Here is a 24,353-nt window from a genome sequence, read left to right on the forward strand (position 1 = left end):
AAACATCACGTCAATACCAAACACCATAACGAGTGTTTTGTTATTAGATGTTACAATATTTATTATGTGGCTAAGACTTTTATTGGGATAATATGGAGTAAAAATACAACATGACAGAGCAATAACAGCATCGGTCTCTAGCTAGGATAAATGAAGTTTAGCGGACTTCTCCGTGGAGTAGAGTTTACTTTGATACACGAAACTCAATGTCACTAACCTTGCAGAAATTGGATGTGGACTCAACAAGACTAATTTACCCCGAATGTCAACTACAATCAGACAAGCACGTAATGTAGGCTGTCAAATCCTCCCAGTGTGTAGGCAACAACAGAATTATAAGCCTATCATCTTCCAAGCGCAGTCATGTTGTTGTCGCGGTTACCAACACTGCATCTGTTGCGCATGTACGGACATGAAGGGCGTGATTGACCGCAAGGGATTAGTTTGAATAAAAAAAGAGGGAGGGTTAGTTCATTCTCAGATAAGAAGGGGTGAGGTGCAGTTTATTAGGAAGGGGGGGGGAGTTTATTCGGAGCTAGGATGGGGTGAGGTGTAGTTTATTCTCAACTAGGAAGGCAGCTGAATCCATGATTTATCGTTGCGTAAATCTCCCTTTGACATCAAAACATTACTTGCGCTAAGGTCTTTAATCATAACCACATCAGCCCGTGCATCTGCTGAATGTATTCTTCTGTGTGTGCTCTCTCCACGGTGGTTTGTGTCCCTGTCCCTCCGTAACGACTCCGGCTGTGCTGGAATATTATGTCCTTCGCGATGCGCGCGCTTGCAGCCTGTCCTCCTGCCAGATTCAGCGCGTGCGGACCAACCTGTTTGTGACAACAAAGGGAATACAGCTGAGTCACACTGACTGTACAGTATTACGTAACCAACTGAGTCTTTATCGACAAGTACCCTACAAAAGAGATTCTCACATAGGTCTACTTTCCAAGCCATATGTTGCCTATATTTCAGAGCCTATATTGCGGCCTTGAAAGACTAAAGAAAATACAAGTTTATAAATATATCAAAAGGCTATCCCTGCTCTGCTGCGTTTTTGCCAACACTCCATTGGGTTATCATTCCACCCCTCCAAAACCCTGAAAAGCTACTTGTTTTTTTAATCCATTACCATTTTTTCATTACTTGTATCTGTCAATGCTTTGACAAATTCCCAGCAATACAAATGAATGAAATATTATCCCTCTGACATTCCATTCGTCTTATTTCTACAAAATGTTTTCATTTGTGTGATTAGCAAAAAATACCAATATACCTGAAGTGCTGTGTACTGTCCCATCAGGTACAGAGGACAGCCTGGAGCCCACTGCAAGCTCTCAGATATACAAGGCCAGCCATCCAGGACCTAAAGTTGAGATACGTTGTAATTAGACTTGGATCAAATGCAGGTGACTGTAGTATAGTGGTATAACATAGTATAGTAGTATAATAGTAGTCTATAGTAGTACAGTAGCCATCAAAAGTATAGTAGTATAGTATAGTAGTAGCTCATAGTAGTATAGTAGCAGCCTATAGTATAGTAGTATAGTAGTAGCCTATAGTAGTATAGTAGTAGCCCGTAGCAGTATAGTAGTAGCTCATAGTAGTATAGTAGCAGCCTATAGTATAGTAGTATAGTCGTAGCCTATAGTAGTATAGTAGTAGCCCACAGCCGTATAGCAGCAGCCTATAGTATAGTAGTAGCCCACAGCAGTATAGTAGCAGCCTATAGTATTATAGTATAGTAGGAGCCTATAGTATAGTAGTAGCCTATAGTATTATAGAATAGTAGGAGCCTACAATAGTATAGTAGTAGCCTATAGTATTATAGTATAGTAGAAGACTATAGTATAGTAGTAGCATATAGTAGTATAATATAGTAGTAGCCTATAGTAGTATAGTAAAGTAGCACAGTATAGTTGTAACCTATAGTATAGTAGTATAGTATAGTAGTAGTCTATAGTAGTATAGTATAGTTGTATAGTAGCAGCCTATAGTATAGTAGTAGCCTATAGTAGTATAGTATAGTAGTAGCCTATAGTAGTATAGCACAGAAATAGCCTATAGTGTAATATAATAGTATAGTAGTATTGTATAGTATGGTATGGTGTAGTAGTAGCCTATAGTATAATAGTATCGCATAGTAGTATGGTAGTATAGTATAGTAATAGCCTACAGTGGTATGGTATAGTAGTATAGTAGCCTATAGTATAGTAGTGAAGTATATTAGTAGCCTATAGTATAGTAGCTTAGTATAGCAGTAGCCTATAGTAGTATATTAAAGCCATATAGAATTAGCCTATAGTATAGTATAGTAGTAGCCTATAGTAGTATAGTATGGCATAGTGTGGCATAGTATAGTAGGAGCTTATAGTATTATGGTATAGTATAGTAGTAGGCTATAGTAGTATAGTATAGTAGCCTAGTAGTAGCCTAAAGTATAGTATAATAGTAGCCTATAGTATTATAGTAGTATAGTAGTAGCCTATAGTAGTATAGTATGGCATAGTGTGGCATAGTATAGTAGAGCTTATAGTATTATGGTATAGTATAGTAGTAGGCTATAGTAGTATAGTATAGTAGCCTAGTAGTAGCCTAAAGTATAGTATAATAGTAGCCTATAGTATTATAGTAGTATAGTAGTAGCCTATAGTAGTATAGTAGTAGCCTATAGTAGTATATTGTAGTATAGTATAGTAGTAGCCAATAGTATAGTTGTATTGTGGCATAGTATAGTAGTGGCATATATTATAGTAGCAGCCCATAGCGGTATAGTATAGTAGTAGCCTATATTAGTATAGTATTATACTATAGTAGTAGCCTATATTATAGTAGTAGCCTATATTATGATAGTATATGTGTATAGTATAGTAGTAGCCTATAGTATAGTAGCCTATATTATATTAGTATAGTAGTAGCCTATAGTATAGTAGTATAGTAGTAGCTTATAGAATAGTAGTATAGTATAGAGGTAGCCTATAGCATAGTAGTAGCCTATAGTAGTATACTATAGTAGTATAGCATATTAGTAGCCTATAGAATAGTGGTTTAGTATAGTAGTAGCCTATATTATAGTAGTATAGTAGTAGCATATATCATGGTAGTATAGTATAGTAGTAGCCTATATTAGGATAGTATAGTAGTAGCCTATAGCATAGTGGTTTAGTATAATAGTAGCCTATATTATAGTAGTATAGTATAGTAGTAGCATATATCATGGTAGTATAGTATAGTAGTAGCCTATAGTAGTATAGTATAGTAGTAGCCCATAATATAATAGTATAGTAGTGTAGTAGCATATAGCATGGTAGTATAAAATAGCAGTAGCCTATAGTATTATAGTAGTAGCCTATAATAGTATAGTATGGTATAGTAATAGCCTATAGTAGTGGGGTGTAGTAGCGTAGTGTAGTAGTCACCTATAGTATAGTAGTGTAGTCTAGGAGTAGCCTATAGTAAAGTAGCATAGTATAGCAGTAGCCTATAGTAGTATAGTATTGTCGTACAGTAGTAGCCTATAGTATAGTATTGTACAGTGCCTTGCGAAAGTATTCGGCCCCCTTGAACTTTGCGACCCTTGGCCACATTTCAGGCTTCAAACATAAAGATATAAAACTGTATTTTTTTGTGAAGAATCAACAACAAGTGGGACAGTGTCTCGATGTGCAAAACTGATAGAGACATACCCCAAGCGACTTACAGCAACAGCTGTAATCGCAGCAAAAGGTGGCGCTACAAAGTATTAACTTAAGGGGGCTGAATAATTTTGCACGCCCAATTTTTCAGTTTTTGATTTGTTAAAAACGTTTGAAATATCCAATAAATGTCGTTCCACTTCATGATTGTGTCCCACTTGTTGTTGATTCTTCACAAAGAAATACAGTTTTATATCTTTATGTTTGAAGCCTGAAATGTGGCAAAAGGTCGCAAAGTTCAAGGGGGCCGAATAATTTCGCAAGGCACTGTAGTTGCCTATAGTAGTATAGTATGGTATAGTTTGGTATAGTATAGTAGTAGCCTATAGTATAGTGGTAAAGTATAGTAGTAGCCTAAAGTGTAGCGGTAGCCTATATTAGTATAGTAGTATAGTGTAGTAGTAGACCATACCACAGTAGTATAGTATAGTATGGTAGTACCCCATAGTATAGTAGTATAGTAGTATATCATAGTATGGTGGTATAGTATAGTATAGTAGTGTAGTATTATAGTATTGTAGTATTATAGTATTGTAGTATTATAGTATAGTATGGCGGTATCGTATAGTATAGCAGTATACTAGTATAGTGGTGTAGTATTATAGTAGGGTAGTATTATCGTATAGTATGGTGGTATAGTATAGTATAGTAGTATACCAGTATAGTAGTGTAGTATTATAGCATTGTAGTATTATAGTATAGTACGGCGGTATAGTATAGTAGTATACTAGTATAGTAGTGTAGTATTATAGTATTGTAGTATTATAGTATAGTATGGTGGTATAGTATGGTAGTATACCAGTATAGTATTGTAGTATTATAGTATTGTAGTATTATAGTATAGTATGGTGGTATAGTATAGTATAGTAGTATACTAGTATAGTATAGTAGTATACTAGTATAGTAGTGTAGTATTATAGTATTGTAGTATTATAGTATAGTATGGTGGTATAGTATAGTAGTATACTAGTATAGTATTATAGTATTATAGTAGTGTAGTATTATAGTATAGTATGGCGGTATAGTATAGTAGTATACTAGTATAGTATTATAGTATTATAGTATTATAGTATTGTAGTACCGTAGTATAGTATGGCGGTATAGTATAGTAGTATACTAGTATAGTAGTGTAGTATTATAGTATTGTAGTATTATAGTATGGTATGGTGGTATAGTATAGTAGTATACTAGTATAGTAGTGTAGTATTATAGTATTGTAGTATTATAGTATAGTATGGTGGTATAGTATAGTAGTATACTAGTGTAGTAGTGTAGTATTATAGTATTGTAGTATTATAGTATAGTATGGTGGTATAGTATAGTATGGTAGTATACTAGTATAGTAGTGTAGTATTATAGTATGGTGGTATAGTATAGTAGTATACTAGTATAGTATTGTAGTATTATAGTATAGTATGGTGGTATAGTATAGTATAGTAGTATACTAGTATAGTAGTGTAGTATTATAGTATAGTACGGTGGTATAGTATAGTAGTATACTAGTATAGTATTGTAGTATTATAGTATAGTATGGTGGTATAGTATAGTAGTATACTAGTATAGTATTGTAGTAGTATGGTATAGTATGGTGGTATAGTATAGTATAGTAGTATAATGGTATAGTAGTATACTAGTATAGTAGTGTAGTAATATAGTATAGTATGGTGGTATAGTATAGTAGTATACTAGTATAGTAGTATACTAGTATAGTAGTGTAGTATTATAGTATAGTATGGTGGTATAGTATAGTATAGTATAGTAGTATACTAGTATAGTAGTATACTAGTATAGTAGTGTAGTATTATAGTATAGTATGGTGGTACAGCGGTGGTGGAAAAAGTACCCAACTATCATACTTGTGTAAAAGTAAAGAGACCTTCATAGAAAATGACTCAAGTAAAAGTCACCCAGTAAAATCTACTTGAGTAACGGTATAAAGGTTTTTAGTTTAAAATATACTTAAGTATCAAAAGAAAAAATGTGTAAATCCTTCTAAATTCCTTATATTAAGCAAACCAGATGGCACCATTTTCTTGTCCAACATTCAGTCATAATTTACAAACAAATCATGTGTGTTTAGTGAGTCCACCAGATCAGAGGCAGTAGAGATGACCAGGGATGTTCTCTGTTTAGTGAGTCCACCAGATCAGAGGCTGTAGAGATGACCAGGGATGTTCTCTGTTTAGTGAGTCCACCAGATCAGAGGCTGTAGGGATAACCAGGGATGTTCTCTGTTTAGTGAGTCCACCAGATCAGAGGCAGTAGAGATGACCAGGGATGTTCTCTGTTTAGTGAGTCTGCCAGATCAGAGGCAGTAGAGATGACCAGGGATGATCTCTGTTTAGAGAGTCCACCAGATCAGAGGCAGTAGAGATGACCAGGGATGTTCTCTGTTTAGAGAGTCCACCAGATCAGAGGCAGTAGAGATGACCAGGGATGTTCTCTGTTTAGAGAGTCCACCAGATCAGAGGCAGTAGGGATGACCAGGGATGTTCTCTGTTTAGTGAGTCCACCTGATCAGAGGCAGTAGAGATGACCAGGGATGATCTCTGTTTAGAGAGTCCACCAGATCAGAGGCAGTAGAGATGACCAGGGATGTTCTCTGTTTAGAGAGTCCACCAGATCAGAGGCAGTAGAGATGACCAGGGATGTTCTCTGTTTAGTGAGTCTGCCAGATCAGAGGCAGTAGAGATGACCAGGGATGATCTCTGTTTAGAGAGTCCACCAGATCAGAGGCAGTAGAGATGACCAGGGATGTTCTCTGTTTAGAGAGTCCACCAGATCAGAGGCAGTAGAGATGACCAGGGATGTTCTCTGTTTAGAGAGTCCACCAGATCAGAGGCAGTAGGGATGACCAGGGATGTTCTCTGTTTAGTGAGTCCACCAGATCAGAGGCAGTAGAGATGACCAGGGATGTTCTCTGTTTAGAGAGTCCACCAGATCAGAGGCAGTAGGGATGACCAGGGATGTTCTCTGTTTAGTGAGTCCACCAGATCAGAGGCAGTAGAGATTACCAGGGATGATCTCTGTTTAGTGAGTCTACCAGATCAGAGGCAGTAGAGATGACCAGGGATGTTCTCTGTTTAGAGAGTCCACCAGATCAGAGGCAGTAGGGATTACCAGGGATGTTCTCTGTTTAGTGAGTCCACCAGATCAGAGGCAGTAGAGATTACCAGGGATGATCTCTGTTTAGTGAGTCTACCAGATCAGAGGCAGTAGAGATGACCAGGGATGTTCGGTTGATAAGTGCGTGAATTGGACTATTCTCCTGTCCTAAGTACTTTTGGGTGTCAAGGAAAATGTATGAAGTAAAAAGTACAATATTTTCTTAAGGAATGTAGTGAAGTAAAAGTAAAAGTAGTAAACAAATATATAAATAGTAAAAGTACACATACACCAAAAAACTACTTAAGTAGTACTTTAAAGTATTTTTCCTTAAGTACTTTACACCACGGTCGTATAGTATAGAAGTATAGTCATTTTGTGGACACAGATTTGATTAAAGATACATGAAAGATTCTTGCAGAGGTTGAGATATGATGTGATAGCAGCACACCTGAATAGGGAATTCCTTGATGACAGAAGAGAGCATAGGGTCTTGGTTGACGTCCAGTTTGCATCCTGTAGCCAGCCATATCCTGTCCCCAGTCCAAGTCTCATAGCCATTCTGTCCACACAGTGACAGTCTCCACACCTGGCTGTCATAGCACCACTTAGCTTCAGTCACCTGTAGAACACAACAGGTCATGAATACCTTGGCTCTGCTTTCTCTCTTTCACCAGATTGTATTGTTTTATGTTTCAAAATGTTTGTTCCAAATGTTAGTTCTCTACTGTGACCCCCAGGCACTCACAACCTCTGTCCACCCTCTCTACTGCGACCCTCAGGCACACACAACCTCTGTGGAGAGAGGTTGGACAGAGGTTGTGTGTGCCTGGGGGTCGCAGTAGAGAGGGTGGACAGAGGTTGTGTGTGACTGGGGGTCGCAGTAGAGAGGTTGGACAGAGGTTGTGTGTGCCTGGGGGTCGCAGTAGAGAGGGTGGACAGAGGTTGTGTGTGACTGGGGGTCGCAGTAGAGAGGGTGGACAGAGGTTGTGTGTGACTGGGGGTCGCAGTAGAGAGGGTGGACAGAGGTTGTGTGTGACTGGGGGTCGCAGTAGAGAGGGTGGACAGAGGTTGTGTGTGACTGGGGGTCGCAGTAGAGAGGGTGGACAGAGGTTGTGTGTGCCTGGGGGTCGCAGTAGAGAGGGTGGACAGAGGTTGTGTGTGACTGGGGGTCGCAGTAGAGAGGTTGGACAGAGGTTGTGTGTGCCTGGGGGTCGCAGTAGAGAGGGTGGACAGAGGTTGTGTGTGACTGGGGGTCGCAGTAGACAGGGTGGACAGAGGTTGTGTGTGACTGGGGGTCGCAGTAGAGAGGGTGGACAGAGGTTGTGTGTGACTGGGGGTCGCAGTAGAGAGGGTGGACAGAGGTTGTGTGTGACTGGGGGTCGCAGTAGAGAGGGTGGACAGAGGTTGTGTGTGCCTGGGGGTCGCAGTAGAGAGGGTGGACAGAGGTTGTGTGTGACTGGGGGTCGCAGTAGAGAGGGTGGACAGAGGTTGTGTGTGACTGGGGGTCACAGTAGAGAGGGTGGACAGAGGTTGTGTGTGACTGGGGGTCGCAGTAGAGAGGTTGGACAGAGGTTGTGTGTGCCTGGGGGTCGCAGTAGAGAGGGTGGACAGAGGTTGTGTGTGCCTGGGGGTCACAGTAGAGAGGGTGGACAGAGGTTGTGTGTGCCTGGGGGTCACAGTAGAGAGGGTGGACAGAGGTTGTGTGTGACTGGGGGTCGCAGTAGAGAGGGTGGACAGAGGTTGTGTGTGACTGGGGGTCGCAGTAGAGAGGGTGGACAGAGGTTGTGTGTGCCTGGGGGTCGCAGTAGAGAGGGTGGACAGAGGTTGTGTGTGACTGGGGGTCACAGTAGAGAGGGTGGACAGAGGTTGTGTGTGCCTGGGGGTCGCAGTAGAGAGGGTGGACAGAGGTTGTGTGTGCCTGGGGGTCGCAGTAGAGAGGGTGGACAGAGGTTGTGTGTGACTGGGGGTCGCAGTAGAGAGGGTGGACAGAGGTTGTGTGTGCCTGGGGGTCGCAGTAGAGAGGTTGGACAGAGGTTGTGTGTGACTGGGGGTCGCAGTAGAGAGGGTGGACAGAGGTTGTGTGTGCCTGGGGGTCGCAGTAGAGAGGGTGGACAGAGGTTGTGTGTGACTGGGGGTCGCAGTAGAGAGGGTGGACAGAGGTTGTGTGTGCCTGGGGGTCGCAGTAGAGAGGGTGGACAGAGGTTGTGTGTGACTGGGGGTCACAGTAGTATTAATATTATTGATATCTATTTATTTACCTAGTAGCATTACCATATTATTGTTATTTCTGTACCTGGCAGTATGCTCGGACAGACAGCTGTCCAGTCTGGATGTAGGGCTGCAGGGCTGCGTAGGCCTCAGGTGTAACTGCCCCTCCCTTCCTGGCCTGTCTGATCATGGCCAGTCTCTTATGGACGCTGCTCTCGTTGTAGAACTGGCGCAGGTAGGCCAGGCCGTCCATCTTGATGCCATGCTCCACATGGGAGTACCGGCCCACCAGGCTTTCCACGTCACCCACGTCAAACTGCTTCAGCTGGGGGAGAGGAACGAGGCAGAGGGGTTTGGGGTTGGAGATCATGGTGGTCTGACTATAACATTCTCTTAACATCAAACTGTTTCAGCTTGTCTACAAATGAACAAAATCTAAAAGGGTACTTTTGAGATATTCATATTATTAGTTTTAATGTTGAATAAATTTGTGTAAAATTGTTCACAATATAGACATACTATATTAAATACGCATATAAATACTCCATATTTTAGAGCACTCTAATGAAGAGAGTAATGACACCAAGATGTTGTCTATCTGTCAGTATCTCCCTAGGAGAGGTGGGTGTGGAGTCAGGAGCAGGAGACCAAGATGTTGTCTATCTGTCAGTATCTCCCGAGGAGAGGTGGGTGTGGAGTCAGGAGCAGGAGACCAAGATGTTGTCTATCTGTCAGTATCTCCCGAGGAGAGGTGGGTGTGGAGTCAGGAGCAGGAGACCAAGATGTTGTCTATCTGTCAGTATCTCCCTAGGAGAGGTGGGTGTGGAGTCAGGAGCAGGAGACCAAGATGTTGTCTATCTGTCAGTATCTCCCGAGGAGAGGTGGGTGTGGAGTCAGGAGCAGGAGACCAAGATGTTGTCTATCTGTCAGTATCTCCCGAGGAGAGGTGGGTGTGGAGTCAGGAGCAGGAGACCAAGATGTTGTCTATCTGTCAGTATCTCCCTAGGAGAGGTGGGTGTGGAGTCAGGAGCAGGAGACCAAGATGTTGTCTATCTGTCAGTATCTCCCTAGGAGAGGTGGGTGTGGAGTCAGGAGCAGGAGACCAAGATGTTGTCTATCTGTCAGTATCTCCCGAGGAGAGGTGGGTGTGGAGTCAGGAGCAGGAGACCAAGATGTTGTCTATCTGTCAGTATCTCCCGAGGAGAGGTGGGTGTGGAGTCAGGAGCAGGAGACCAAGATGTTGTCTATCTGTCAGTATCTCCCTAGGAGAGGTGGGTGTGGAGTCAGGAGCAGGAGACCAAGATGTTGTCTATCTGTCAGTATCTCCCTAGGAGAGGTGGGTGTGGAGTCAGGAGCAGGAGACCAAGATGTTGTCTATCTGTCAGTATCTCCCGAGGAGAGGTGGGTGTGGAGTCAGGAGCAGGAGACCAAGATGTTGTCTATCTGTCAGTATCTCCCTAGGAGAGGTGGGTGTGGAGTCAGGAGCAGGAGACCAAGATGTTGTCTATCTGTCAGTATCTCCCTAGGAGAGGTGGGTGTGGAGTCAGGAGCAGGAGACCAAGATGTTGTCTATCTGTCAGTATCTCCCGAGGAGACGTGGGTGTGGAGTCAGGAGCAGGAGACCAAGATGTTGTCTATCTGTCAGTATCTCCCGAGGAGAGGTGGGTGTGGAGTCAGGAGCAGGAGACCAAGATGTTGTCTATCTGTCAGTATCTCCCTAGGAGAGGTGGGTGTGGAGTCAGGAGCAGGAGACCAAGATGTTGTCTATCTGTCAGTATCTCCCGAGGAGAGGTGGGTGTGGAGTCAGGAGCAGGAGACCAAGATGTTGTCTATCTGTCAGTATCTCCCGAGGAGAGGTGGGTGTGGAGTCAGGAGCAGGAGACCAAGATGTTGTCTATCTGTCAGTATCTCCCTAGGAGAGGTGGGTGTGGAGTCAGGAGCAGGAGACCAAGATGTTGTCTATCTGTCAGTATCTCCCTAGGAGAGGTGGGTGTGGAGTCAGGAGCAGGAGACCAAGATGTTGTCTATCTGTCAGTATCTCCCTAGGAGAGGTGGGTGTGGAGTCAGGAGCAGGAGACCAAGATGTTGTCTATCTGTCAGTATCTCCCTAGGAGAGGTGGGTGTGGAGTCAGGAGCAGGAGACCAAGATGTTGTCTATCTGTCAGTATCTCCCTAGGAGAGCAAGAATTTCAAGAAGGGCGTGTTATTTACTGGTCCGCCAACAAGGTGGAGGACCACAAAAGCAGCCACTAAAAACAGGAACCCAGTCTAGTCGAAAACGGAGGAACACACTCCTCTGACTAAACTAACGTGCTGGAAAAACAGTCCTGTGAAATAAACCTGCTTAACAGAGAAAAACGCAACCCAGGCCAACGACAGTAACACAAACAATCTTGCACAAAACCTAGCGGGTAGGGTGAGATTAAATACCCCACTGATTAGCCTAAACTAGACACAGGTGAACACAAGACAGACAAAACCAAACGAAAAAGAAAAGGGATCGGTGGCAGCTAGTAGGCCGGCGACGACGACCGCCGAGCGCCTCCCGAACAGGGGGAGGAGCCACCTTCGGTGGAAGGCGGGACAGTATCATGTACAGTTCACAGATTATAGGGTCATACAGGAGGCATGTATACATTTTCACCATGGTTTTCAAAACAATGGTTTGTGCTACAAATGTGAAAGCATATTAAAACCTCCTTGATTCTCCAAATGAAGTTTCTATGTGATAATTCCCAGAACTAACAAGTTTCCACTTCGGGCGGATTGAAAGATAATTGGGACATGGCCATAGATTTAAACCAAAACAGACCTGTAAGTGTTTGCGCATCACCCAGGTCACATGACTGGCTCCTTGCTGCAGAGCGATGGAGATGACATGAGCGCTGGTCAGGCCTCCACCAACCACCATCACCCTCTGGCCAGGCTCACACACCACATAGGGACCTGCTGGATGGAGACAGGGTTAGTGACACCACATAGAGACCTGAAAGATAGAGAGAGAGTTAGTAACACCTCATAGAGACCTGCTGGATGGAGAGAGAGTTAGTGACACCACATAGAGACCATGCTGGATGGAGACAGAGTTAGTGACACCACATAGAGACCTGCTGGATGGAGACAGAGTTAGTAACACCACATAGAGACCTGCTGGATGGAGACAGAGTTAGTGACACCACATAGAGACCATGCTGGATGGAGACAGAGTTAGTGACACCACATAGAGACCTGCTGGATGGAGACAGAGTTAGTAACACCACATAGAGACCTGCTGGATGGAGACAGAGTTAGTGACACCACATAGAGACCATGCTGGATGGAGACAGAGTTAGTAACACCACATAGAGACCTGCTGGATGGAGACAGAGTTAGTGACACCACATAGAGACCCTGCTGGATGAAGACAGAGTTAGTGACTCCACATAGAGACCTGCTGGATGGAGACAGAGTTAGTAACACCACATAGAGACCTGCTGGATGGAGAGAGAGTTAGTAACACCACACTGACTCTTAACAGGAACAGAATGTCCAACACAAATAAGTACTAAGTAAATAAGTTAATTTCTACATTTGATAACTCAAACAGATGGCCAGTCAGTGTGATATTACAGCATTGCAGCCTTTGGCTTGACAGCATGTCATGTCACCTCAACACCAGGAGAGGGTGGTATTGTACAGTGTCATGTCACCTCAACACCAGGAGAGGGCAGTATTGTACAGTGTCATGTCACCTCAACACCAGGAGAGGGTGGTATTGTACAGTGTCATGTCACCTCAACACCAGGAGAGGCCATTATTGTACAGTGTCATGTCACCTCAACACCAGGAGAGGCCATTATTGTACAGTGTCATGTCACCTCAACACCAGGAGAGGGCATTATAGCACAGTGTCATGTCATGTCACCTCAACACCAGGAGAGGGCATTATAGCACAGTGTCATGTCATGTCACCTCAACACCAGGAGAGGGCATTATTGTACAGCGTCATGTCACCTCAACACCAGGAGAGGGCGTTATTGTACAGTGTCATGTCACCTCAACACCAGGAGAGGGCGTTATAGCACAGTGTCATGTCACCTCAACACCAGGAGAGTGCGTTATTGTACAGTGTCATGTCATGTCCCCTCAACACCAGGAGAGGGCGTTATAGCACAGTGTCATGTCATGTCACCTCAACACCAGGAGAGGGCATTATAGCACAGTGTCATGTCATGTCACCTCAACACCAGGAGAGGGCATTATTGTACAGCGTCATGTCACCTCAACACCAGGAGAGGGCGTTATTGTACAGTGTCATGTCACCTCAACACCAGGAGAGGGCGTTATAGCACAGTGTCATGTCCCCTCAACACCAGGAGAGGGCGTTATAGTACAGTGTCATGTCACCTCAACACCAGGAGAGGGCGGTATTGTACAGTGTCATGTCACCTCAACACCAGGAGAGGGCGTTATTGTACAGTGTCATGTCACCTCAACACCAGGAGAGGGCGGTATTGTACAGTGTCATGTCACCTCAACACCAGGAGAGGGCATTATAGTACAGTGTCATGTAATGTCACCTCAACACCAGGAGAGGGCATTATAGGACAGTGTCATGTCACCTCAACACCAGGAGATTGCATTATAGGACAGTGTCATGTCACCTAAACACCAGGGGAGGGCATTATAGGACAGTGTCATGTCACCTCAACACCAGGAGAGGACATTATAGGACAGTGTCATGTGGAGACATATGGTCCATCTATACAGATAGCTATCAATAGCAGAGGATTCTCATCTCAACCGACCTGATAAGAGAGAAGAAGAACTCTCTTCCTGTTCCTGGTTCTGGCTTCTTGGTTCCTGTTGCCGTGTTGACCGTGAGTGGTGGTGCATGAGCTGTACGGTGTGCTGCAGGCGTTCCTCAGGGTAGCTCTCCGCTATGGACGACACCCAGAAAGGAATGTTGGCCATCTGGGCACGGGTCGGCCCGGTCGCCATGACTACCCGCCTTGCCTCGAGGACGTCCCCGTTCTGAAGGAATACCCTGAATGATGTCACAATTCCTTCTGACATGACAGGGGTCAGTCTGTCCACTGTGCCCTTTGTCAGGACACTGTCCAGGCCATATTTGTCCACCTGGATAGAGTATTGTTGTTGTATAGTTATTTTGTTCTGGGTGATTTGAGTTGATGGCTAATAGATTACATGCACACACACGTTACATTATATATCACAAGTTCATAGATTTTAATGCACAACTACAGTGGCAAATAAAAGTATATGAACCCTTTGGAATTAGTCTGAAGTTTACATACACCTTAGCCAAATACATTTAAACTCAGTTTTTCACAATTCCTGACATTTAATATTAATAAAAATGTCCTGTCTTAGGTCAGTTAGGATCACCACTTCAAGAATGTGAAATGTCAGAATAATAGTAGAGAATGATTTATTTAAGCTTTTATTTCTTTCATCACATTCCCAGTAGGTCAGAAGTTTACATACACTCAATTAGTATTTGGTAGCATTGCCTTTACATTTTTTTTACTTGGGTCAAACGTTTCGGGTAGCCTTCCACAAACTTCCCACAATAAGTTGGGGGAATTTTGGCCCATTCCTCCTGACAGAGCTGGTGTAACTGAGTCAGGTTTGTAGGCCTCCTTGCTCGCACACGCTTTACCTGTTCTGCCTACAAATTTTCTATGGGATTGAGGTCAGGGCTTTGTGATGGCCATTCCAATACCTTGACTTTGTTGTCCTTAAGCCATTTTGCCACAACTTTGGAAGTATGCTTGGGGTCATTGTCCATTTGGAAGACCCTTTTGCGACCAAGCTTTGACTTCCTGACTGATGTCTTGAGATGTTGCTTCAATATATCCACATCATTTTCCATTCTCGTGATGCCATCTATTTTGTGAAGTGCACCAGTCCCTCCTGCAGCAAAGCGCCTCCCCCTTTTTTCTCCAAACATAACGATGGTCATTATGAACAAACAGTTCTATTTTTGTTTCATCAGACCAGAGGACATTTCTCCAAAAAGTACGATCTTTGTCCCCAAATACATCCACAGGTACACCTCCAATTTACTCAAATGATGTCAATTAGCCTATCAGAAGCTTCTAAAGCCATGGCATAATTTTCGGGAGTTTTCCAAGCTGTTTAAAGGCACAGTCAACTTACTGTATGTAAACTTCTGACCCACTGGAATTGTGATACAGTGAATTATAAGTTAAATAATCTGTCTGTAAACAATTGTTGGAAAAATTATGTGTCATGCACAAAGCAGATGTCCTATCCGATTTGACAAAACTATAGTTTGTTAACAAGACATTTTGGAGTGGTTGAAAAACAAGTTTTAATGACTCCAACCTAAGTGTATGTAATCTTCCGACTTCAACTGTACCTGGATTTCTGCATAAATTGGTCATCAAATTTGATCTGATCTTCATCTAAGTCACAACAATAGACAAACAGTGTGCTTAAACTAATAACACACAAATTATTGTATTTATCTTGTCTATATTGAATACATAATTTAAACATTCACAGTGTAGGTTGGAAAATGCTAGGTTAAAACCTTTTACGGCTAGGGGTTCTGCTAACGGAATGTTTCATTTAAACATTCACAGTGTAGGTTGGAAAACGTTAGGTTAAAACCTTTTACGGCTAGGGGTTCCGCTAGTGGAATGTTTCGACAACATCCGGTGAAATGGCAGAGCCCGAAAAAAAAATATATATATATATCTTTAACTTTCGTACATTCACAACTCCAACACACCAAATTAAAGCTTAACTTCTTGCTATTTTAGCCACTGTGTCAAATTTCAAAAAGGCTTTGCGGCGAAAGCAAACCATGCTATTATCTGAGGACAGCACCCCATCAAACAAACACAGACAATCATATTTCATCCCGCCAGGCGCGACACAAAACTCAGAAATAACTATATAATTCATGCCTTACCTATGAAGATCTTGTTCTGTTGGCACTCCAATATGTCCCATAAACATCCTAAATGGTCCTTTTGTTCGATTAATTCTGTCGTTATATCTCCAAAATGTCCATTGATAAAAAAAAACACTGGTTCCAACTTGAACAACATGACTACAAAATATCTAATAAATTAATCTAAACCGTAATCTTGATCCAAACATTTCAAACTACTTTCCTAATCCAACTTTAGGTATTTTTAACGTAAATAATCAATAAAATTTAAGATGGGATAAACTGTAATATATCTATATATATATCTCAATAGCGGATAAAAACAATGTGGAGCTTTTGGGTCGCGGGCCCCAACCACAACAGTACACTAGACTCAACCCTCATTCGGAACAGCCCTACTTCTTCATTACTCAAAGGAAAAACATCAACCAATTTCTAAAGACTGTTGACATCCAGTGGAAGCGATAGGTAATGCAAGCAAGTGCCTTAGAAATGTAGATCCACATAGAAACCCCATTGAAAAGAGAATTGTCCCCTAAATAAAACATCCCTGGATGGTTTGTCCTCTGGGTTTCGCCTGCCAAATAAGTTCTGTTATACACAGACATAATTTTAACAGTTTTAGAAACTTTTAGAGTGTTTTCTATCCAAATCTACCAATTATATGCATATCCTAGCTTCTGGGCCTGAGTAGCAGGCAGATTACTTTGGGCACACTTTTCATCCGGATGTGAAAATACCGCCCCCTAGCCTGAAGAGGTATTAATGACTTCTCCAAAAGCTAATTGGAGTCAGGAGTCAGCTAACCTGGAGTCCAGTCAATGAGACAAGATTGGAGATGTTGGTTAGAGCTGCCTCGCCCTATAAAAACACTAACACTAACACTATAAAATTTGAGGTTGTTATTCACAAGAGGCATTGCTTGATGTGAACCATGTCTCGAACAAGAGAGATCTCAGATGACCTAAGATTAAGAATTGTTGACCTGCATGAAGCTGGAAAGGGTTACAAAGTATCTCTAAAAGCCTTGATGTTCATCAGTCCACTGTAAGACAAATTGTCTATAAATGGAGAAAGTTCAGCACTGTTGCTACTCTCCCTAGGAGTGGCCGTTTTTCAAAGATTACTGCAAGAGTACAGCTCAGAATGCTCAATGAGGTTATGAAGAATCCTAGAGTGTCAGCTAAAGACTTACAGAAATCTCTGAAACATGCTAACATCTCTGTTGACGAGTCTACAATACGTAAAACACTAAACAAGAATGGTGTTCATGGGAGGACACAACGGAAGAAGCCGCTGCTGTCCAAAAAAAACATTGCTGAACATTGTCTGAAGAGCACCTGGATGTTCCACTGTGCTTCTGGGAAAATATTCTGAGAACAGATTAAACTAAAATTGAGTTGTTTGGAAGGAACACACAACACTATGTGTGGAGAAAAAAAGGCACAGCACACCAACATCAACATCTCATCCCAACTGGAGTGGCCCAGTCAGAGTCCTGACCTTCTGGAGTGGCCCAGTCAGAGTCCTGACCTTCTGGAGTGGCCCAGTCAGAGTCCTGACCTTCTGGAGTGGCCTAGTCAGAGTCCTGACCTTCTGGAGTGGCCCAGTCAGAGTCCTGACCTTCTGGAGTGACCCAGTCAGAGTCCTGACCTTCTGGAGAGGCCCAGTCAGAGTCCTGACCTTCTGAAGAGGCCCAGTCAGAGTCCTGACCTTCTGGAGTGGCCCAGTCAGAGTCCTGACCTTCTGGAGAGGCCCAGTCAGAGTCCTGACCTTCTGGAGTGGCCCAGTCAGAGTCCTGACCTTCTGGAGTGGCCCAGTCAGAGTCCTGACCTTCTGGAGTGGCCCAGTCAGAGTCCTGACCTCAACCTGATTGAGATGCTGTGGCATGACCTCAAGAGAGCAGTTCACACCAGACATCCCAAGAATATTGCTGAACTGAAACAGTTTTGTAAAGAGGAATGGTCCAAAATTCCTCCTGACCGTTGTGCAGGTCTGATCCTCAACTACAGAAAACGTTTGGTTGAGGTTATTGCTGCCAAAGGAGGGTCAACCTGTTATTAAAACCAAGGGTTCACATACTTTTCCCACCCTGCACTGTGACTGTTCACACGATGTGTTCAATAAAGACATGAAAACGTATCATTGTTTGTGTTTTATGAGTTTAAGCAGACTGGGTTTGTCTGTTGTTGTGACCTAGATAAAGATCAGATCACATTTTATGACCAATTTATGCAGAAATCCGGGTATTTCCAAAGGGTTCACATACTTTTTCTTGCAGCTGTACATAAACCCTACAATAGAGCAAGCATTCACTGTAAAACTCACATTCACTATCATTAGTAGTCATCAAGTGTATTAGTGCAGGTCTGGAACAAAAGCCTGCAACCCCAGTAGCTCTCCAGCAGGAGGGTTAGTTGACCACTCCCAGGTAAGTCCTACTTGTGTCACACAGAGAAGCGTCACTGTTATTGCACAATTTTGTGTAGTGGAGGGACTCACATAGTATGTTTAGTATGGTGCAGGGTTGGGGTCAATTCCATTTCAATTCCAACTGGAAGTTCAGTTTCCTTCCTGAATTGACTGAACTGAAATGGGATTCACCCCAATGATGGTATGGTGCCTTTTCACTTCAACTCAACTCAAGCCACAGCCAGCGTGCATCTCCATCTCTGACCTGCTGCATGAAGAAGTCCACACTGAGCCTGGTGCCTGGCAGGCTAAAGTACAGGCTCTTCTGTAGGCCTCTGCTGCTGCTCAGTCTCCTCCTGTCCTTCTTGCCCAGACGCATGTCGTTGAAGAAGGCGTTCTCATCCAGAATGAAGGTGTGGTCAGGGAGGCAGTGTAGCTCCGCTGTCCGATCCTTCTCCAGAACAAACTCCTGCAAAGCCCTCTGGGAGGAACCAAGACAAAGGGATTATAGGCAAAAACAAGTACCCTGCCTGAATTGACTGGATTGAAAACTGAAGTGACCTCAACTCGCGTTGTCCAGAAGGAACCATTCATTCAACCCTACAGCAGGGACCATCAACCTTGTTGAGTGTGTGTATGTCTGTGTGCACCAGGGTGTGTGAGCGAAGTTGAGGGTTGTACCTTATTGAGTGGGTCTGTGTGCACCAGGGTGTGTGAGTGAAGGTGAGGGATATACCTTATTGAGTGGGTCTGTGTGCACCAGGGTGTGTGAGCGAAGGTGAGGGATATACCTTATTGAGTGGGTCTGTGTGCACCAGGGTGTGTGAGCGAAGGTGAGGGATGTTGAGTGCTCTGAACTGGCTCTCCCACAGCGAGGTCCATGTTCCGTATGAGTCCACCACTCTGAAGGCCAGCAGAGGGCAAGATGTAACTGACTCTGGGTCTGGAGTGGCCTGCTCCTCGGGCTCGGCTGTCTGCTGTCCTGGGAGATATTACACACCTGTCAACCAGACAGCATCGCCAGCAGAACGGTGTGAACTGGAGAGACTAAAATACAGTCTATACAGGCAAATTAAGCCTACACCTTCAACCTCGACTAAAAACCACTTTCAATGGAGATTTTCTTTTTAGTCTAAGAGACTGGATCTGAGCCCGGCTTGGAGTGACCTGCTCCTCAGCTGGCTGTTGTCATGGGGATGGGGAGAGATTAGAGACCTGTCAAACAGAGAGCACCAACAGCATGCTGTACACTATATGTGTAGGGAGATTATAGAGGAATGTCTCTCCTAACTGAAATGGGAGGAAAAACATCAGTCTACTTTCTGGGATGTTTTCCTGGACCCCTGACTAAAACGCCCTTTTAATAAACATTCACTCTTTAGTCTGGGAACAGGCTTCATCTGGGCCCTTTATGAAAAGCTCACGTAAAAAACATTGAGCTTGCAGTGTAGTTATCCTCACGGGTAGCTCCTCCTCTCTTGCTCTTAGAGCGGCTGGTCTTGGCCCTGCCCTGGCTGAACTGGATCCCCTGGAGGATGTCTGTGTTGGGGGGAGGTGGGGTCAGGGCCTGGTCTGGACAGGACAGCAGGGTGGCCAGGGTCAGGGCCTGGGGTCCTCCACCTATTATCAGGACGTCCAACATCACACGGCTGGCATGAGACAAACACCAGCACAGACAAAAGTTACAAAATCTAAATCAAATTTTTTTAAACATTCTAGTCCTTGGTAAACAACCAACCATCCTTCCTGACCTGACCGTCCTTCCCAACCATCCTTCCTGACCTGACCGTCCTTCCCAACCATCCTTCCTGACCTGACCGTCCTTCCCAACCATCCTTCCTGACCTGACCGTCCTTCCCAACCATCCTTCCTGACCTGACCGTCCTTCCCAACCATCCTTCCTGACCTGACCGTCCTTCCCAACCATCCTTCCTGACCTGACCGTCCTTCCCAACCATCCTTCCTGACCTGACCGTCCTTCCCAACCATCCTTCCTGACCTGACCGTCCTTCCCAACCATCCTTCCTGACCTGACCGTCCTTCCCAACCATCCTGCCTGACCTGACCGTCCTTCCCAACCATCCTTCCTGACCTGACCGTCCTTCCCAACCATCCTTCCTGACCTGACCGTCCTTCCCAACCATCCTTCCTGACCTGACCGTCCTTCCCAACCATCCTGCCTGACCTGACCGTCCTTCCCAACCATCCTTCCTGACCTGACCGTCCTTCCCAACCATCCTTCCTGACCTGACCGTCCTTCCCAACCATCCTTCCTGACCTGACCGTCCTTCCCAACCATCCTTCCTGACCTGACCGTCCTTCCCAACCATCCTTCCTGACCTGACCGTCCTTCCCAACCATCCTGCCTGACCTGACCGTCCTTCCCAACCATCCTTCCTGACCTGACCGTCCTTCCCAACCATCCTTCCTGACCTGACCGTCCTTCCCAACCATCCTGCCTGACCTGACCGTCCTTCCCAACCATCCTTCCTGACCTGACCGTCCTTCCCAACCATCCTTCCTGACCTGACCGTCCTTCCCAACCATCCTTCCTGACCTGACCGTCCTTCCCAACCATCCTTCCTGACCTGACCGTCCTTCCCAACCATCCTTCCTGACCTGACCGTCCTTCCCAACCATCCTTCCTGACCTGACCGTCCTTCCCAACCATCCTTCCTGACCTGACCGTCCTTCCCAACCATCCTTCCTGACCTGACCGTCCTTCCCAACCATCCTTCCTGACCTGACCGTCCTTCCCAACCATCCTTCCTGACCTGACCGTCCTTCCCAACCATCCTTCCTGACCTGACCGTCCTTCCCAACCATCCTTCCTGACCTGACCGTCCTTCCCAACCATCCTTCCTGACCTGACCGTCCTTCCCAACCATCCTTCCTGACCTGACCGTCCTTCCCAACCATCCTTCCTGACCTGACCGTCCTTCCCAACCATCCTTCCTGACCTGACCGTCCTTCCCAACCATCCTTCCTGACCTGACCGTCCTTCCCAACCATCCTTCCTGACCTGACCGTCCTTCCCAACCATCCTGCCTGACCTGACCGTCCTTCCCAACCATCCTTCCTGACCTGACCGTCCTTCCCAACCATCCTTCCTGACCTGACCGTCCTTCCCAACCATCCTGCCTGACCTGACCGTCCTTCCCAACCATCCTGCCTGACCTGACCGTCCTTCCCAACCATCCTTCCTGACCTGACCGTCCTTCCCAACCATCCTTCCTGACCTGACCGTCCTTCCCAACCATCCTTCCTGACCTGACCGTCCTTCCCAACCATCCTTCCTGACCTGACCGTCCTTCCCAACCATCCTTCCTGACCTGACCGTCCTTCCCAACCATCCTTCCTGACCTGACCGTCCTTCCCAACCATCCTGCCTGACCTGACCGTCCTTCCCAACCATCCTTCCTGACCTGACCGTCCTTCCCAACCATCCTTCCTGACCTGACCGTCCTTCCCAACCATCCTTCCTGACCTGACCGTCCTTCCCAACCATACGGAGAAACAGAAAGAGAAATAACAGAAAGATAATAACACAAGGAATAAATCCCCACTGAGAAACAATAACTTGGCTGTTTACACAGAGTACCAGCACTGAGTCAATGATAACTTGGCTGTTTACACAGAGTACCAGCACTGAGTCAATGATAACTTGGCTGTTTACACAGAGTACCAGCACTGAGTCAATGATAACTTGGCTGTTTACACAGAGTACCAGCACTGAGTCAATGATAACTTGGCTGTTTACACAGAGTACCAGCACTGAGTCAATGATAACTTGGCTGTTTACACAGAGTACCAGAACTGAGTCAATGATAACTTGGCTGTTTACACAGAGTACCAGAACTGAGTCAATGATAACTTGGCTATATACGCAGAGTACCAGTACTGAGTCAATGATAACTTGGCTATATTACACAGAGTACCAGTACGAGTCCATGTGCACAGGTACAAGGTAATTGAGGTAGATATGTACATATAGGTAGGGATACAGTGACTAGTCAACAGGATAGATAATAAACAGTAACAACAGTATACTCTAGGTAGGGGTAACAGGATAGATAATAAACAGTAACAACAGTATACTCTAGGTAGGGGTAACAGGATAGATAATAAACAGTAACAACAGTATACTCTAGGTAGGGGTAACAGGATAGATAATAGACAGTAGCAGCAGTATACTCTAGGTAGGGGTAACAGGATAGATAATAAACAGTAACAACAGTGATGAGTCAAAAGAGTTAGTGTGAAGAGAGTCATTGCAGATAGTCCAGGTAGCTATTTGGTTAACACTTTAACTAACTATTTAGCAGTCTTATGGCTTGGGAGTAGAGACTGTTCATATAACACACACATATGCAGGTATGCACACACACAACCACACTCACACACACACAATGTCAATCTCTAACTCTCCACTGCAAAGTACTACCCAGCAAAACAGTGAGTGATTTTGAGACCACTAAGCCTTCCAGAAGGATCTCTACCCTACTGGAATGTGTGGCAGTTTAAGATTTCATGCCAACACGACAAGCCTACTGCTTCAGATATATTTTCACTTACCATAGGCTAGTTAGTCATTTAGCTACCTAAAAAGTACCAAGACCAAGTAAACACAAAACAGTACCTCGTTGAACTTTCAGTATCTGTCAACTCAGTTTGTCAAACACACAAACACACAAACATAACACAAAACACAGTACCTTATTAATAAGATTCCAGTATCTGTCAATTCAGTTGGTCAAAATACGCAAAGCCTCCAACAGCCACAGTGTGTCAACATAAAACAGTCAACATATACTACGGCTGAAAACAACTATGCCTGAAATCAACATATACTAATAAGGCTGAAAACAATGAATACTAAGGCTGAAAACAATGAATACTAAGGCTGAAAACAATTAATACTAAGGCTGAAAACAATGAATACTAAGGCTGAAAACAATTAATACTAAGGCTGAAAACAATTAATACTAAGGCTGAAAACAATTAATACTAAGGCTGAAAACAATGAATACTAAGGCTGAAAACAATGAATACTAAGGCTGAAAACAATGAATACTAAGGCTGAAAACAATGAATACTAAGGCTGAAAACAATTAATACTAAGGCTGAAAACAATTAATACTAAGGCTGAAAACAATTAAGGCTGAAAACAACTATGCCTGAAATCAACATATACTAATAAGGCTGAAAACAATGAATACTAAGGCTGAAAACAATGAATACTAAGGCTGAAAACAACATATACTAAGGCTGAAAACAACATACACTACGGCTGAAAACAACTATGCCTGAAATCAACATATACTAATAAGGCTGAAAACAATGAATACTAAGGCTGAAAACAATGAATACTAAGGCTGAAAACAATGAATACTAAGGCTGAAAACAATTAATACTAAGGCTGAAAACAACATATACTAAGGCTGAAAACAATGAATACTAAGGCTGAAAACAATTAATACTAAGGCTGTAAACAACGAACACTAAGGCTGAAATCAATTAAGGCTGAAAACAACTATGCCTGAAATCAACATATACTAATAAGGCTGAAAACAATGAATACTAAGGCTGAAAACAATGAATACTAAGGCTGAAAACAATGAATACTAAGGCTGAAAACAATTAATACTAAGGCTGAAAACAATGAATACTAAGGCTGAAAACAATGAATACTAAGGCTGAAAACAATTAATACTAAGGCTGAAATCAATTAAGGCTGAAAACAACTAAAGATGAAAATGGTGGTAGGCAGCCCACAGCTGGTCAGGGCTGAAACCCTATCTACCTCAGGCATCTATAGACACAGTTGAGTGTCATTGGCTACCAGGAGGGCTCTCAAAATAGCCTTGTCATAAAGAAGGGGGGAGGGGTGCTCTGAACTCTCTCACACTCTCACAGCTTATTACCACTGTTATCTAAACTGACTTGATACTGTCCACCAATGGTGCTCCCTGAACCTATGACATCATAGGATTGATTTTGAAAAAAAT

At 43.9% G+C, this 24,353-nt stretch overlaps 2 protein-coding genes across 5 annotated transcripts in view; both read right to left on the reverse strand.

Annotated features, from left to right (window-relative positions):
* The window catches only part of LOC109886293 (pirin), a 29,736-nt gene extending 29,097 nt beyond the window's left edge, over positions 1-639 (reverse strand). For 2 of the 3 annotated variants that reach the window (XM_031822083.1, XM_031822082.1), the window contains exon 1: positions 218-639. The gene's annotated coding sequence lies outside the window, so the exon portion shown is untranslated. The remainder of the gene's footprint in view (positions 1-217) is intronic. The other variant, XM_031822081.1, reaches the window with a different exon arrangement.
* LOC109877237 (uncharacterized) lies at positions 281-24,121 on the reverse strand. 2 transcript variants are annotated; one of them, XM_031822079.1, is made up of 10 exons: positions 23,061-24,121; positions 19,807-19,994; positions 19,137-19,327; positions 18,611-18,826; positions 13,796-14,126; positions 11,821-11,957; positions 9,094-9,333; positions 7,249-7,419; positions 1,274-1,363; positions 281-827 (listed from the first exon to the last, which is right to left on the reverse strand). In XM_031822079.1, the coding sequence occupies exons 2-10, from the start codon at positions 19,985-19,987 to the stop codon at positions 651-653; spliced, it is 1,734 nt and encodes a 577-aa protein (XP_031677939.1). In that variant the 5' UTR covers positions 19,988-19,994; positions 23,061-24,121; the 3' UTR covers positions 281-650. The 2 variants fall into 2 exon arrangements, with proteins under 2 accessions (XP_031677939.1, XP_031677940.1); XM_031822080.1 differs by having other exon boundaries at positions 11,821-11,954; positions 23,061-24,120.
* Positions 24,122-24,353: the final 232 nt, after the last annotated feature.

This window comes from Oncorhynchus kisutch, unplaced genomic scaffold, assembly GCF_002021735.2.
Source record: "Oncorhynchus kisutch isolate 150728-3 unplaced genomic scaffold, Okis_V2 scaffold4063, whole genome shotgun sequence".
Classification (NCBI taxonomy): domain Eukaryota; kingdom Metazoa; phylum Chordata; class Actinopteri; order Salmoniformes; family Salmonidae; genus Oncorhynchus; species Oncorhynchus kisutch.

Coding starts and splice junctions, on each gene's coding strand:
- LOC109877237 (XM_031822079.1), bottom strand. CDS start 19,987: ATGTTGGACGTCCTGATAATAGGTGGAGGACCCCAGGCCCTGACCCTG. Junction 19,328..19,806: donor CAAGAGAGGAGGAGCTACCC/GTGAGGATAACT, acceptor AATATCTCCCAG/GACAGCAGACAGCCGAGCCC. Junction 828..1,273: donor GACAGTACACAGCACTTCAG/GTATATTGGTAT, acceptor TGTCACAAACAG/GTTGGTCCGCACGCGCTGAA.